Raw genomic sequence first — 16,904 nt, forward strand, 5'->3', positions numbered from 1 at the left:
GAAGTGGCATTTTATGAATAACTGATTTCAAATCTGACCTATTTTGAGGGGCAAAAGGGGAGAGGGAATGAGGTTGGATAGAATTTCAATTTTTAGTCTTTACATTTTTTAGCTGTTTATTTCTTTTCATGTTCACTTAATATTTAGGTAATGGATTTTTATTATTAATTAGATGGAGGAATCATTAGTAAGATATGGGTAAGAATTTTCATTTTGTAATTTTTTTTCTTTTTTTAGATAACCATCCTGTTAGTAGAAGTAAATGCAGTGTTTGAGATCATTAATGTTCTCTTTCTCTGACTCGTAACTGTCCATTCTGTATTTTCCTATTTTCTCATTTTTGGTTTGACAGCAGACTACATGGGCAAAAACTCTGGTTCTTTTAAAGGTTTTATAGTAGATCTATATTTGTTTAAACATACGTTGAAAAGATACCACTCAGTTTTAACTTTTATTCTCCAATGCATTATGGTTTGTGACAATTTGATAGTGCTAGAGTGAGTGTGGATATATAAATTGTTTGAGATTGCTTGAAAACTATTTAGAAGTTTTGAGTAATCATCCCCTTTTTTGGTAACCTTGTCAACATTTACTGATGCACATAAAATGATTTTATGTTCATTTTTTAGAACCAAAATTTTGGTTTGTGTAAATATTAATTTTTATAATTGCTTAGCCTAATATGGGGAAATATAGCTGCTTATCACTGCAAACTAATGTGCTTACTAATTATCTTAATGATTAGAATTTTAAAAAATTGCATGTTTAGGTTTTAATCTGAAAATTGAACTTAGTTTTGTTTCTGAACAGTTACTTTTTGTTTTTGTTGCTTTGCTGCAGTTTTAGAATGTAGTTGCTTTCTTCTTTTGATTAGGTGGTAGTGTAAGAAGTTACCTGTGGGGCATTAGTGATTGGCCGACCAGATGAGTGTAATGTTGATTAAGCCTTGGTTATTCAATATCTGAGGAAAATGTATGTTATTTGCTGCCTACTGAATTATGCATAATGTATGAAATGAAAGTAATTGACACCATAAGAGTATTTTAAAATCAGAAACATCTTTTCTCCAACTACTTAGAAAAGGTCTCTTTGGGACTGTGTTTTGGTGCCTGCCATCCCATCACCCCCCATACCCCCTCAGCCCCCCAAGTCCATCACTGTTTGCACTATCTAAAGACCTGTGGGAGAATGTCAGCCTGTGATTTTTTTCTGTTTAAAATTTATCAAAACTGAAATGTATTGGCTTTTTACAAATTACATTCCAAGACTTGCCGTAGACATTAATTTCATCGTGAAACTTCTTACTTCGTGCATTCATTTGCTGTCCTAAAAGTCCTTCTGTTGTCTTAATCTGTAAAATAAATACAGACGTAAAATAATTTTCACGATCCATTGAGGACAAGTAAGAAAACTCCCACATCTCTGAAGCTGTCAGGTGCCTTTTATGGTAGCAGTGATGGTCTCTCTCCACCTCCATGGATGCCCCACTCCACTGTGGCAGCTTCCGAACATCTGCAGTCATCACTGGCAGAAGCTGTTCCGAGGAAACCCAAGGTCATCTTTGCTCTTCATTTTCTAGTTCAGCTCTGTTCTTTTCTTCCTCTGGCAGTAATGGTAACAGCAGTAGCTGGAGCAGTCTTGGTTTAGAAGGAGATTTGTATGAGGACAATTTATCCTTTCCAACATCAGACAGGTTGGTCCAGTCCAAAAACTTAAAAACTGATGAGTCTTTCACCACTAATGCATGATGTCATATTCTTAAAAGAATTTGGGTTACAGTGCCAATATACATCAACCTGCTCTTCTCCTATACTTTGACATGATTCTGCTTGATAAATTTACATCTAATGAAAAAATTGGACGATGCTAAGGTACGACTGACATCTAATTGCAAAATGTGTTACTTTTATGCATGTGTTGCTCTGCTTGCTATTTTTCATTCTACCAATTATTATTTCATTAAAAAGAGCTTGCTTCCTACAGGATTTCTGTTGTTTTGTTTTGTTTTGTTTTTGTATGTAGTTTTATTTCATATATAAGAAAAGTGTAGGAAAAATGTGTTTTTTACTGTGTTCAAAAATATATAAATGGCATCAACAGAAGCATTAATAATTATTCATGGCATTCTATGATATTCAGATACTTTGTTATCTAAAACCAAATTAGTAGAATATTTCATCTTTAAATTATATTAAACTAAATTTTGTTATGAAATTTATTGGCGCTGTACATATCCTCCTCAGGTAGAACTTCTTGGTTATTGATAACTTATCCAGACATCATTTACAATTCAGATTTTAACATGAAATGGTGTGAGAAGCAAAGCTTCCTTTTTTATTGTCCTCTCTCCCCTTTTTAAATGTCATACATCATGTTATAATATTCCTTCTTTACCACATTTTAAGAATTGATTTTAATACCATTAATAATTAAAGCTTTTTTTTTTAACTGCTTCTGCTCTTTTATTTGAAAAGTGATGGACCAGATGATGAAGATGAAGAGCATGAGAATGATGTAGAAGGTAATTGACAATTTGTTTTTCAAAGTATTTCGTATTTTTTGTATAAGTTTCCCTAGAAGAGTCTTTCATGTTTATATTTGTGCGTTTTCATCAGTTAGGTTCCAGGTTGTTACAAATCAGGGTATTTACATCACAAATCAGGGTATTCTTGAACTAATTTATCCAGTCAGGTCCTTTATCAGCAGTTTGTATTATTTGATTGGTAAACTAATGAAGTACTTGTGGATGTAGAGACTGAACTACTTTATTTTTTTTATTTTTTATTTTTTTAAAGATTTTATTTTTTCCTTTTTTCTCCCCAAAGCCCCCCGGTACATAGTTGTGTATTCTTCATTGTGGGTTCTTCTAGTTGTGGCATGTGGGACGCTGCCTCAGCGTGGTCTGATGAGCAGTGCCATGTCCGCGCCCAGGATTCGAACCGACGAAACACTGGGCCGCCTGCAGCGGAGCGCGCGAACTTAACCACTCGGCCACGGGGCCAGCCCCGAGACTGAACTACTTTAAAAGAATTATTCAATTATTTGAGAGGGAAGTTTATGATAATCTCTCTATATAGTTACCTTTTTCAAAATATAAAATCCTTACTCATATTATAAGATATAATTCATCATAATTATGCCATATGTTCATTTTTTATTCCAAACCAGTAACTTCTAGAATTAGTGTTTAATGTCAATCCTACAAAAATCAGTAAGTAAAAATAAAAAGATATTTTAAAATAAATTCTCCTCTCCCTCAACTTCAGTCCTACACTCACACGTACACATATTTGAAGAAAATTTTCAATTCTTCCTTTGATGAACATAATTCCAAATATGTAAATATTAGGTACCATTGGCCACAGAGTTTTGGACCATAATTTGTAATCCTTAATTCAAACATATTAGAATGTCAAAGTGATTCTGGAAGCTTTTCAAGTTGAAGCTGTTTTCATTGTATTTAGATGATGGTTAAATTTTTTTCCAAAAATCTTATTTTTCCTTAATTATGAAAATTCCAATAATGTCTTCTGTAGAGTGGCACACAAAATGTTCATTCTGTTTGAGATATTTGTTTTTTGAACGAGTGATTTTTTTTTCAATCATTGTTTTAGAAGTGGGCAAACTCAGAAGATTGCCAAAACACATTTCTTAAAGTGTACTTTGTAACACCTGAGTTTCCAGTTTTATGGCCAACTGTACTTTCCTTGTTTAGGGAAGTCATGTACCAATTTTTGAACTAAAATCCTCAGACTTAAGATTATTCTTATTTTTTAGTTCTAAGTGCCTCTGCTAAGTAGGGCCTCTAGAGGTAAGTTTTTCTTATCAGATATAAAGTAGGGTTAGGGCAGTAGTTTTAGAGTTGTGCATGGGCTAGGTAGTTATTTGCTGTATTTTTGTTGACTAAGAAAGTGTTGACTTTGTCTAGAGAAGTTGTGTACTTTTTCCCAAGTAATACCTGTGACCAAAGTTGTCCCAAAGGCTCTACATGGTATAAATGCAGGTGGTGAGTATTTTCTCTAATGAACTAATTATTACTTAACTAACTTTACTGAGGAATGGTTAAGAGAAAAGAAGATATAAGTTAATATAACTATGAAATTCATTTAAAAAAATTTTACTTTTGGCATTAACCAGGTTGTTCAGGATTTCGTGAGTAGGTAGAAGTCAGGAGATTAATTATATATAGATATATGTCACTACTCAGCTTTTGAGATTATAGTCATCTCTCATTATGTAGAAAACTACAGCCAACTTTCAAATTTGTTGTTTTTCTTTTTTTGAGGAAGATCAACCCTGAGCTAACATCTGCCAATCCTCCTCTTTTTGCTGAGGAAGACTAGCCCTGAGCTAACATCCGTGCCCATCTTCCTCTACTTTTTTTCATATGTGGGACACCTACCACAGCATGGCTTGATGAACGGTGCCGTGTCTGCACCCAGGATCCGAACCAGTGGACCCCAGGCTGCCAAAGCGGAACGTGTGCACGTAACCGCTGTGCCACCGGGCGGGCCCCTCAAATTTGTTAAATTAGAAATTGGTAAATTAGGAGATAGATTGATGTGGTTTTATAGAAAGATCCAAAATTATGGAAATCCTAAGGCAGCAAACCTCATTTTTTTGTTGTTGTTTGTAGTTGGAGGATGTCATTCCCATCCCTTTTCACTAGTTTGGTACCCTCTCTAAAGAGAGAGCTCTCTCTGAGGCCAGGCAACCAGGAGCCCTAAAATGAGAAAGCCAGTAGTACCAAAAAGCCTTGAGATGACTTAGTGTCCAACCCCATGACCTCTGCAGGATTTATAGAATGACCCAGAGAGCGTGTCTGGTATCATAGGACGACACCAGACCCATTTTTGATTGAGAGTCAGTAAGGACAGAGGAAGGAAAAGAAAAGATTTGTTTAAGGTAATAATGTGGACCAACTTTTTAAATGAAAAATTAGGGGCCAGTATAAATCCTAAAAATGATTAATAGTGGTCTAGAATGCCCCACAAACTATAAAGAAGAATCAGGGACATTCACCAAGTTTTCATTCCTGGCACAAATGGGCATGGTGTCTGCCAGCATGCCCTGCTGCTCACCTCTCATGTGGGAGGGCCCATGTCTCAGCACTGCTTTGCTCGGCTGTCATTAAGTAGGAGTGTTCACCACATGATATTCGTCCACAGGTCATGAGTTTTACAGTCAACAGGGATTCTCCTTTATGTTGAAAACATAATTTTAATTTAAAAAGAAAGAAAGAGACTTGAGAGCAACATTTTATCTATAATAGGAGTGTACCAGAAAATTCCCATGTCTGGCTTTTGAGATGTAAGTGGTTGCATATGACCTTTTTTTCTTATTTTGCCTAAAGAATGAAATGATTAAGAGCATGGAGCCAGACTGCCTGGTTCATATCCTGGCTCAGCCACTTACCTGCTGTAAGACTCTGGATCTCTCTCTGCCCCAGATCCCTCACTTGTAAAATAGAGGTGATGATAGTTCCTACCTCACAGGGTGGTTGTGAGTATTAAAGGAGTGTGTATATCTAAAGAGCTTAGAACAAGGCTTAAATAATGTGGTATGTGCTATACAAGTGTTTGCTGCTACTGCTGTTTCTCTTAGTTCAGAAAGCTGTCTTAAAGTCCCTTTAATGTATTTATTTGGGGTTTTTATTTGTGTTTCATTTGTATTTTGGTTATAATTGTAGCTTTATGGTTTTATTTTGTCTCCCTTTACCTATGGGTCATATTTTGACACAAATTGTAGCATTTATAGTACTTGAATTCACTGCCTCAAGTTTTGCTTCTGTGCCATCAGTAGATGATCAAAGTTATTCCTTTGTTTTAGTGTTATTTTGCCCTTTCAAGGAAATGTTTTAGTTGATGTTACGGTGTAGGTAAGAAAAGATGGATTTTTTTCCAGTGTTCATTGGAATCTTAAGAAATGGAATATATTTATATATCCTTGGAAACCAGAGTATTGAGAGTTGAGTTGATGTTTCACTTCGTATTGTTTAAATTTAAATATTAGGTTTTGAGCAAGATGGAAAGACTCTGCTAATTACAAATATTGACATGGAGCCGTGCACAGTAGACCCCCAGCTAAGGATTATTCTTCAGTGGCTCATTGCCTCTGAGGCTGAAGTTGCAGAACTTTATTTTCATGACTCTGCAAAGAGGGAGTTTATACAAGTAAGTACCTGCCTTATAGAGTGGGTGTGAGGATACAATTAACAGTATATGATGTTCTGTGTCACGTGGTTGACCTAATAAGATGCCTGGTGATAGCAGAATGGGTAAATGCTTAGGCAAGAGTCTAATAGTTGGGTTCCGATATCAACTCTGCCACTCTGTAGCAGTGTAACCTGGGGCAAGTTCACCAGTCTCAGTTTCCTTATCTGTACTATGGAGATGAGTATAGACTTTACCTTACAGAGGTTTGTGAGGATTAAATATAATACTGTAAAAAAAAATGCTTAATCTAGTACCTGGTACATCCTAGGTTCTCAAAGTTAGGTGCCATTAATAAACATTTCACGTGTTCATGTGGAAGGACTGAGTTATTCTTTGTATTTAATTGATTCATAATTGGGCCTAGCAATTAGTGTATCTCTTTCCCTGTTAATCCAGTTTCATTAGTATGAGAAGCTAGCATAATCAAAAGCCAGTGAAAGTTTAAACATCCAATAAGGGACAGTGGGCTACTTTGAGTATTAAATAGAGTTCTAATAATAAAACATTCAGATCTGATGCATGAATAGGATATTTTTATTGAGAACTTACTGTGTTCCAAGCACCTTGTTAGTCAAGATTTTCAATTTACAGTCTTAAGTTTTTTGTCCCAGAATTTTCCTTACCAGAACTTTGGTTTAATCTTATTATAGGGTATAGAATAGTCTAATGAATAACCAAGGTAAATTAATCAACAATAACAAAAAAGGAGCAGTCCAGTTAATCTTGATTCCTGGTTCATAGTTTACAAAGATACTGTTGAAAAAAGTACATGAAAAAGATACTACGTAAAAATAATTTTTTGTATTTGTTTCACTTAGACTTTTTGGATTTTTTCAGTTTAGGTTTCTGTTTTTAGGCAGAAGGAGGAAGTAAGACAGAGATGCTCAGGAAATGAATTGTGAGGGAGAGAGAATGGGTAGGGAAAGTCTTAGAACTGACCTCAGGGAGGCAAACGTTTTCAAGTTGTTTAGTCTTGGATAAGTTGACGGCTAAGGAAAGCGTTAGGCAGAGCTGAGCATGATGGCGCTTGGGTAAGGGATCTCGTCTGCGTGTAACCTAAGAAAATATTCTAGTAGTTTCTCAAAAAAGTTAAGCGTAGCTTTATCATATAACCCAGCAATTCCACTCCTAAGTATATACCCAAGAGGAGTGAAAACATAGGTCCCTGGCAACATTATTCATAACAAGCTAAAAGTAGGCCAAAAGTGGAGACATCCTGAATGTCCATTAACTGATGAATGGATAAATGAAATGTGGTATATCTATGCAGTGGAATATTATCTGCCAGTGAAAAAGAATGTAGTATAGTCACGTGTTGCATAATGACGTTTCCGTCAATGATGGTAGTCTGATAAGATTAGCACTGTATATTAGTACCATAGAGCCTAGGTGTGTAGTAGGCTATATTATCTAGGTTTGTGTAAGTGCACTATGTGTTGTTCACACAATGACGGAATTGCCTGACGATACGTTTCTCAGAACGTATTCCCATCGTTAAAGAACACGTGACTGCAAATCCATGCTGCCCCGTGGGGGAACCTTGAAATCGTTATGCTAAGTGAGAGAAGCTGGTCACAAAAGACCATATGTTTTATGATTCCATTTTATGAAATTGCCAAAATAGGTGAATCTATGGAGACTGAAAGTAGATTAGTGATTGCCTAGAGTTGAGGGGGTTGGAAGAAATGGGGAGTGATGACTAATAGGTGGGGCTTTCCTTTCGGTGTGATAAAAGTGTTCCAGTGTTGGTTGTGGTGATGGTTGCATTCAACTCAGTGAATATACTAAAAACTGTTGACTGGTACACTTTGAATGGGTGGATTGGATGATATGTGAATTAATATCTTAATAAAGCTATGTTTAAAAAGGTTAAGCATATTTCTATTACAAAAATTTAAAGTAGTTTTTACAGAACTAAATAGAAAAAAAATGAATGAAGATGTTCTGATTGGAGATGATAAACCTGTATTTATTTGCTTTTTTAAATTGAAATATAATTGACATAATACATTTTATTAGTTTCAGGTGTACAACATGATGATTTGATATTTGTATATATTGTGAAATGATTGCCACAATATTTATTTACTCTTTTGGTTGTTTTTTGTTAAAACGTTAACATTTCTTAACTTAGAAAGCCATGCTTCCGTTGAGGCTAGAGTGTGTATTCCAGAAAAAAACCACACTATATGTTGTGGAAGGAAAATCCACATCCTTTTATTAAGCTTGACGTTGTCTTTATTATTTTATGTTCCTAATTGAGGGTGTGGCAGATGTATTTAGTTAACTTACGAGTTTCCTGTAGAAATGTGCCCTCTGTACTCCCACACAAGACTGTCCACTGGGTGAGGTTTGTGGAGTTCTGTCTCCAGCAATCCCAAAATGTCATTTCGTGGAGGAGACATATTTATAAAGGGCAGGAAGGGAAAATGTCTAATTTGTGTAAAGGGGTGGCGGTTTGGGGAGAAGGCCATGTTAAAACTGGAAAACAATATTTTACTGCAAACAGCAGGATTCTTAGTTTTATCTGATGTTAAAACTGAAAACTTTACTGTTATAAAATAGTTTTTGGTTGATGTCTGACATGTCTGTCTTTCTTCTTAGCTTTCAAAACGGTTACAAGAAAAAGGGTGGAAGGTGGGGGACCTCCTGCAGGCTGTGCTTAAATACTATGAAGCGATGGAGAAGAGTTCCAGTGAGGAGGGGTGCGAACCGCTGTTTGACTGGCTCTTGGAAAACGCATAGAACAAACTCCAAACCAGTATATTTTATTATTTGTTTTGGGAGAGGAAGAAACAGATAAAGATGCGTAGGGTAAAATTTGAATAGGGAATATTAACATTTTAGGTGAATTGGGAGGAAAGTAAATTACAGCTTTTTAAGCGCATTGTGTCATCACACAGTGTATATAGTTCATACTTTTGTATTCTCTGTTGAATATTATCTTCACTTATTCTTCTATACACGTGTGTAGTATGTTAAGACCCTAAGAACACGTACGTGAAGGAAGGTCTAAACATAAGATTTTCAGGGACGTTGACTGATGACATTCTTTTTGCATCCAAATTGTGCTGCTAGAAACTGCACTGAGGTGGCTGAGGATAGGTTCCAGGGATGGAGAGTTAGAATTTTTCTCCTTTGAAAACAAATATTATCCTATTAATAACTAATGTGACATCAAAAAATAACATTGAGGCTAATTTTTTTTTCTGATAAAGTTTTTGTCCTATTTTTAAAAGTCAATTTTATTTGCATAGCTCAGCTATTGGTAGCTTTTTGAACCCCCCAAGCTATTTAATTTCTTAGAAATATTAGTATTTTAGGTTTCTGTAAATACCAAAATGATAGTTACCCCAGCCTTTTGTCAAAAGACATTATTTGCTAATGTTGCCAATCGTTCTGACATGAAAGTGAATATGTGTGCGTGTAAAGGAGTGCTTTAGCCTTGCTAGTGGTTTGTGCCCTCTTTTATTTTACTGTTTTCTTGGTTAGAAACCCACTGTTAACACCAAAAAGGTGCTTTAAAATAAAATGTCTGTAAAGATTGTGCAGTAAGAATTTTTATTTCTTTTTGACTATTTTGGGTCCCTGACTTATCCTATAAATGAAAATAAAGGTGCAAAATATGCTGAAATTTTCAAAACTATTGTTAATATGGCAATGCATTTAGAGAAGCCCAATAATGATTTTCATAGTTGTATTTTTGGAAAACCTCTCCTCTTTAGCAAGGATAAGCTTTTTCTAGAAAAAAATGGGATCCCTCCCCCACCCCTGATAAAGTGCATCTGCACTATTTTGTAAAGTCCTCTGACATGATTTTTCTGGGCTCTACATTTCCTACAACTCTGTCTTTAGAAACCACAAGTTGACTTGACTGGTGGACCAGGCTTGTGTCTTGGTTTCATACGTGAGGGTGTGTGTGTGCATTTTTGGTTCTTCATTAGCAGATTTTGTGATCTAGAGTAAATCTTTGGGGGCTTTGGTTTTCCTCCATTACATTTTCTTTTTTCCTGAGGACTGACTGACTGTTCTGGAAGCTGCACAAAGTATAGAAGACATAGTACCTGCCAGGGGGCAAGGAATAAGAGCACTTACATTAATTTGAATTAATAATTATGGTAGAGAAAAGTATTTTTTAACGGAAGAGTCAAATTTTCCTTTTAAGAAAAATGCCAAAAGCTATTTAAATATTTTGAGGCTACATTATAAGTTTTGGTTTTTCTCAATTTAAGATAAAGAAATAGAGCAAGCCTTAAAAATAAGTTTTCCTAAAGTTTCTTCAAATATTGTTTAAGGTAGAGAAATGCAGGAAATGTGTATAACCAGCATTGCTTCTGTCTTTAGCTTCTCGGAACTTGAGATGCAGCAGCACTGGACTGAGCTTTTACATGTTGGGAACCAGGTTGTTGATTGTAATGTGGATTGATTGATTATTAAGTTTAGTTTGAATTTTTACAAGTATATAACTCTTAAGTTGTGTTTAGTAACTCTGCTGTATGTACGGGTTTGATTAACAGCAAAACTGACTTCTGAATTTCTTTTAAATTAAAGTGACAATATATTAGTTTTGTAAAATTTTCTGTGCTTGAAAATATTTATGTTTCTTTCTTTTATGGTAATAATCATTTTGAGGTAAGATTTTCCTCATATCCTTGTTTCTCTTGCGTTTTTCTGGAGCTGTGCTGGATTCAGAGTTCCCTTATTTAGCCCACTACCTAATGACAGACCAGCCATTAAGTATTAGCACGCATAGTCATAATCATAATGGAACTCCACGCTTGTATCAGTTCAGTGCAGGGGCGTAGAGAAAAATATTAAGTATTGGCAGATGTGAAAAGAAGCGTGAGTTAAGCTTCCTTATGTAGAAAGAAAACATTTGATTGTAGAGCAGCATCTTTTAATCAAGTACGGTCTAAACTTATGTTCTTTAAAGGCACTTTGTGATTTTTCCAAAGACATTCTTTATATGTTTGGTTGCTCAATCTTCAGAACAACTCTGTGTGTTGAGGACAACTCTGTCTTATTTTATTACAAATCTACTTGACATATTTATATTATAACATTGTAATATTACCATTCTGTACATTTTGTCCCTTATAAAATCTCATGTCTTATTCGGAACTGTTAAAGTTGTGATGTGCATTGAGTTGAATTCTCTGTTTACCAATTTCAGAACCATCAAAGGATCTGTGGAAAGAAAGTGAATGAGGCCTCTGATAGGGAGTTTTTAGAACATTATTTCAGACTGAAATATGGCAGTTCTTTCATATTCTTCTCTCAAGCCAAGTTTAAATTACATTTATATTTTGAGTAGTATTAATGTTGATTTTGAAAATATTTCCTGATTTATACAAAAGGAGTGATTCATTTATAAATCATGGAAGAAAATTACAATATCTATTGGATGGTTTGATACAATTTATGGAATAATAAAACTTTTGAGAGTATACAGTCAGTGAATATATGTGATAACATCTTTATACTTTGGAAAATGTTCCACTTACCCTTTCACGTATTTGATGTGAATTAATTCAATTCATAATACTTTCATTTTGCTTAAGTAAAGGTTTTATGTTGCCAGTAGGAGAATTTAATTACTTTTAAATGCACCATGTGTAAAATGAGCGATAGGTTACCCACGTGACTTTATCAGTGCATGTTCCCCAAATGCAGAGTTTAACCTTGACTCATCATCAGAGTCCAAACTCAGATGTCTTCTTACTTAATTATTTATCTAATATTATTCTTCCACAATTAATATTATCAGTTTCCCATCAATATATTGCTTTAAATTTTACATTTTTTAAGGGAGACTTTCCACAGTTGTTTTAAAAAATAGTGCATCCATACTCAAGGTGTAGGGAAAATACTTGGCATTTAAAACCCTGTCCATGGGTCACTAGCACAAGAGAATTTGAGCTTCAGTGGGAATTATAAAATTGTAAAGTGAAATGCATTTTTTCCTCATTTTTAGCAAAAGACCCTGCACACATTTACTCACTGTGTTCCTGCTCTAAAAATGCAGAGGCAGTGTTAGTCACTCTTGTCACTTTATTTATTTATTTTTTTTTTACCACCGTGTACATTCCTTTCACATAGGTAGAATTGTAGTTCTGTAAGTTCATTGTTTTGTTTTTGTTGTAATGTTCGAATACTATTTAATATCAGGTTTTAATATTGCTGGATTTGCTACCTTTGGTTACTTGTGCAGTGTTAAAAGTAATTCACATTTTTGTTTAATGTTCCAGATATACAGCAGAAGCAGCTTTGCATAATTGTAGCTGTTTATTTGACTGTGCTGAATCACTACATTAAGATCTTGTGTAACAGTAATTTTTTTTGCTTTTCAGTAATTTAATATGTTCATTTACCAAAATATGAGCTTCATGATGCACTAAAATTTTGTTTTAGCAGTGACTCCAAATAAACATTTCAGAAATTACTTTTGTAATAATTTGCAATTAATTGTTCTTTTATCTTTTATCCATTGTTGACGTCTGTGATCTTTCCTCTCCAACTAAGAATTCTCCAATAAACTTATGAGATGCCCGGCCTTGGTTTTTGTTCTGTAATCCCTTGTGAACTAGTCCGTTCTGAACTAAAAGCAGAGGCACATGAGAGGAGCTGCTGTGATGGAAGACACACCGAATGGTCTCAGTGCTGCTTCCATGGTTTTCGAGAATAAGAGAAGTTAAGAATATTTTTAATTGGACACTGGGTTCTAGCTACTTATTCAGGTGCCTCTGAGTGCTGACATAAGTGACTTGAAGGGCTGTTTGCCCAATCTCTTTTGGACTTTAATGCAAAGCCAAATATTAGGGTTACCTTGAATACAAGCGTGTTAGAAAATTCTTCTGGCCTGGCCTGAGCTCTCCATAGGGTGCAGAGATCAAACCTCTGTCATGCCGTGTAGCCTCGGGCATTTAAAAATTAGGTGCTGGTGGTTTATTACTAATGGAATGTGACATTGTCTTACGTATTTTAAGCCGAGAAATGAGGGAATGATTTTCTAGCTATTCATGAATGTTTCAAAATGCTAGGAAATAATCATAGCAGACAATGTCTTGGGTGTGAGTGCATCCCAGTCACCAAGAAAACAATTCAAAATGCTGAGAAAAAGTAAGCAAGATTCCTCAGACTGTAATTCCAAAAAGGAAAAAGGGCTCCAAAGGAATGAGAAGCTGTGACAAACACTTGAACAGTTTTGCACGCTGGGATCATTTGTGATCTGTGTCTTAACTGGGAGAGAGAGGAGGGTGAGGGGCGGGGCTTGAAGAATAACCTCAGGTTTGAAAAAGTGTGAATGACGGAGAAGTCACATATCCGAGGATAAATCTACTCTGTGCTCTTATGGAGAAAGGGTCAGAGGGAAGATCTAGGAGCTTCTGCAGCTTTGTGTTTACAGCAGGAACAGCAGAGTGAGTGCATGAAGGTTTACTCCTTGGGAGTGATCCTTGCGTTTTTTCCTCCATCCTTCCTAGTTTTGTAATCGCCTCATTCTCATTTTACTTTTGTGCTCTAGGGCAAGCTGGGTAATATTTTAGATTGGAAAGAGATAAAAAGAAACATTTTCCAGAGAGGATGGAAACCCCAAATTTTACTTTTTAGTTCTACTCTCACTCTCCCCTCACCTCTTCTTTTAAATAGACACCTAAATAGATTTCTTATCTTAGAGCAAGGGATCAAAACTGGATTCCTGTGTGCTGAATTCTGCCTGCTGATATGCTCTGGCCCAATATGAGATCTTTTTAAAATAATTACCAACACTTAAAAATAAGGACATTTTCACATTTAAATATGTTTTGTGTTTCAGCTTTTCTTGAAAAATCAGAAGCTCTGGAACACTGACTGGACTCCTGTGAGGCAGTAGTTTGGCAGGAGCTGAATAATGATTGCCCCTTTAGTCCAAGCGTACATTTCTTTTTGCTTCTGGCATGACCTGTTGCACTTCACCCATTTCTTTTGCCCCCTGTGGCCCTACAGGTGTTTGAGATGTAACCTCTGACTTGAAGCAGATGAGGTAATTCACGTGCTTAGGAAAATCTGTATGATGTTCTTGCAACTCTTTCTCTAGGATTGCTCAAATAGGGGAGGAAGATTCTAGAAATTGAGACTTGGTGAGTTTATTGCTCCTGAGCAGAAAACAAATCATTATTAAAAGCATAGTTTTTTAAGTATATAGAGAAGAAAGAAGGGAGAGTCAGCACAAGTTTACCAAGTGCAGATTCTGTCAGATTTACATTTCCTTTTTCAGTAGAATTATTCCACTGGCATGTTAGAATACTAGAGACATATCTGTATTTTAATGAGGCATTTTATATGGAGAAAAGGAATGAATAACTGTGGCTTCCTGACTTTGAGAATGTGTTCCCAAAGACTTGGAGTTAATAAATTAGTGTCTACCTGGAAGGTTAGCACTATTATGTGCCATCGGCCATTTCACGTATAGCCTTTTTATATTGCCTTGGGTGAAGATTGTGTTGGAATATGCTGGTCAGCGGTGTCAAAGAGCATTACTGAGCATTCCGCAGTAATCATATCAAGGGATAATAAAGAAATAAACTAGGGGAGCAGACAGGGGACCTTTGAGTCTCTCTTTTCCCTTTGTCCTTGTGACTGAACCATGATTTGACGTTTTCCTCCGAAGTTGGGAAGGTTCCATGTTTATACAGTAGCCTTTTACAACTATGGGTTTGAATATTTTCCTCCAAATACTGTTATTTTTATGGCTTTCTTGATATAACCTTAGTTCTCTGCCTTGTTGCATAACGTCTATGAACCTAGGAATTGATGCTTAGAGGTCCTATAAGGGCTTCAAATGCTGTGGACTTCTGCAGAGTGAGAACAAGCCTGTCAGAAAAAAAAAGACGCTCCCAGAATTGCTTATATCTGAAATCAGCTTCATCTCGTTTCTGTTTATAGCTGGATGTGGGTTCTTGTTGGACAGGAGGGCCTGGATGCCGGGGAGATCAAAATGTTACAGTAGCTTTCTAACCTAAAAATATATGTCTTTGAGTCAACTTTAGAAGCCTGTGGCAAATGTTGGGAGGTCACTTAAGTTGCTAAGTTTGGGCAGGCTAGTTGACCTCTTCACTGCCCTTGAACCCTAAAATGCCATGGTTTCCAGAAGGAAGGGTCCTTGGTTAAGCGGCAGAGTATGTACTTGATACAAACCGGGTGAGATACAGTCAATATGTCAAATGACAATCAGATCCCATGAGGCCTCAATAGGCCCAGATGGCTGAGTGCTCTAATCAGGTGGGAGGCAAATACTGGTCCTGCATAAAAGTACTGAGTAATAGGAGATGAGACACCCTCAAGGCTTGTATGAGAGTCCCAAGAGGCCGCAGAGACAGAAAGCATGCCAGTCCTCGTGCCCTGTTGGGAGTGGGAATATGTTTGAATGGAAAAAAGAATAATACAGTATTTATTAACACCCACCATTAATCCCCGCCTTTATAGAGCTTATTGTTTAGTGAAGAAGAGTCATTAAATGAGTAACTATATAATTATTTAACTACCATTTTAAGAGTGGTGGGAGCCTAAAACAGAGGAACCTAACTTAGGGCTTCCCTAAAGATGTGATGCTGAGGCTTAAGCTAGATTTCAGCTTCATAGGAACCAAATAGGCCCTGGGAAGGGGGTGGGGGTGGTGGGGGGAGGGACAGAGCTTTTCCAGTGGAGCAAGCAAAGGCCCTGAGGAGAGAAGGCTTGTGACTTACTTGAAGAACCAAAAACCAGTTTGGCTACAGCGTGAGGAGTTATGACACATCTGGAAAAATACTTGGACATCTTCAGTAGCCCTCACTCAGATGCTTAAAGGAAGTATAGTTTTCTATACTACAGTACAATGCAGTTTTTTGTACTGCAGGAGTTGGTGTTCAGTCCAGGGCATGGTAGATGACAGTCTGGCTTGACCCTGTGCTCTTCAGACCTGCCTGGAGGATCGTGTTTAGTCCTGGATACTGTTTTACAAAGGACAGAGAGAAAGTGAACCAAACACATCCATGACTGTCTAATGTGAAGGAGCTAAAAATGTATCAATTGAATTTTCACTGAAAGACAAAGGGCTGTTTGGCCTGGAAAAGGAAAGGTGCAGGAGTGACCCCAAGACCTCTTTAAGGAGCTAAGGGCTTTCGGTGGAGAGAGACTGAAACTTGAGACCCTAGAGGATCAGATAAGGACCAGAGCAGCAGGTTTCAGCTCACTCTGCAGAAATGGACTAGATCCTCTTCATGAAAAGGTACTTGCCCTTGGAGATGTGTCTGCAATGCTGGCTGATCACATCTGCAAGTGTTGATAAGAAGTCCAAACAGCCCATATCTCTGGGTTAGGTGACATCTTTTCCCGTACGCTACTTTATTTTTTCCATGGCAGTTTGATAAAGTTACAAACATGGGCTCTGGGGTCAAAAGAACTTGATTTAAAATTGCAGCTCTGCCACTTGGGACCTATCTGTAGGATCTGGAACAAAGGCCTAGGATCCCTTCCGGGGGGGGGGGGGGGGGGTGGCTTTTCATTTGCTTCTGACAGGTGCCAGGGGGCGCAACTTGTCTTGGAGCTCCTTAATTTAAATTCAAGCCTTGAGGGTTTTTGGATCTCTCAGGTGGCTTGAAGTTGTGCAGCATGTCAGTCCAGGCCAGGGCCTATGTATAAAGGGTGTGGCCCCTCGGGGTTCCAACCCAAAGA

At 36.7% G+C, this 16,904-nt stretch overlaps 1 protein-coding gene across 7 annotated transcripts in view; it reads left to right on the forward strand.

Moving 5' to 3' along the window:
• The window catches only part of AKAP11 (A-kinase anchoring protein 11), a 49,215-nt gene extending 36,447 nt beyond the window's left edge, over positions 1-12,768 (forward strand). For 4 of the 7 annotated variants that reach the window (XM_046664095.1, XM_046664092.1, XM_046664091.1 and 1 more), the window contains 4 exons: positions 1,610-1,693; positions 2,475-2,521; positions 6,013-6,173; positions 8,820-12,768. In XM_046664095.1, coding sequence (XP_046520051.1) covers positions 1,610-1,693; positions 2,475-2,521; positions 6,013-6,173; positions 8,820-8,960 — 433 coding nt within the window. In that variant the 3' untranslated portion in view covers positions 8,961-12,768. Of the gene's footprint in view, positions 1-1,609; positions 1,694-2,474; positions 2,522-4,289; positions 4,341-6,012; positions 6,174-8,819 lie in introns of those variants that run through there. The other 3 variants (XM_046664096.1, XM_046664097.1, XM_046664098.1) reach the window with 3 other exon arrangements.
• Positions 12,769-16,904: the final 4,136 nt, after the last annotated feature.

Source organism: Equus quagga, chromosome 6, assembly GCF_021613505.1.
Source record: "Equus quagga isolate Etosha38 chromosome 6, UCLA_HA_Equagga_1.0, whole genome shotgun sequence".
Taxonomy (NCBI): domain Eukaryota; kingdom Metazoa; phylum Chordata; class Mammalia; order Perissodactyla; family Equidae; genus Equus; species Equus quagga.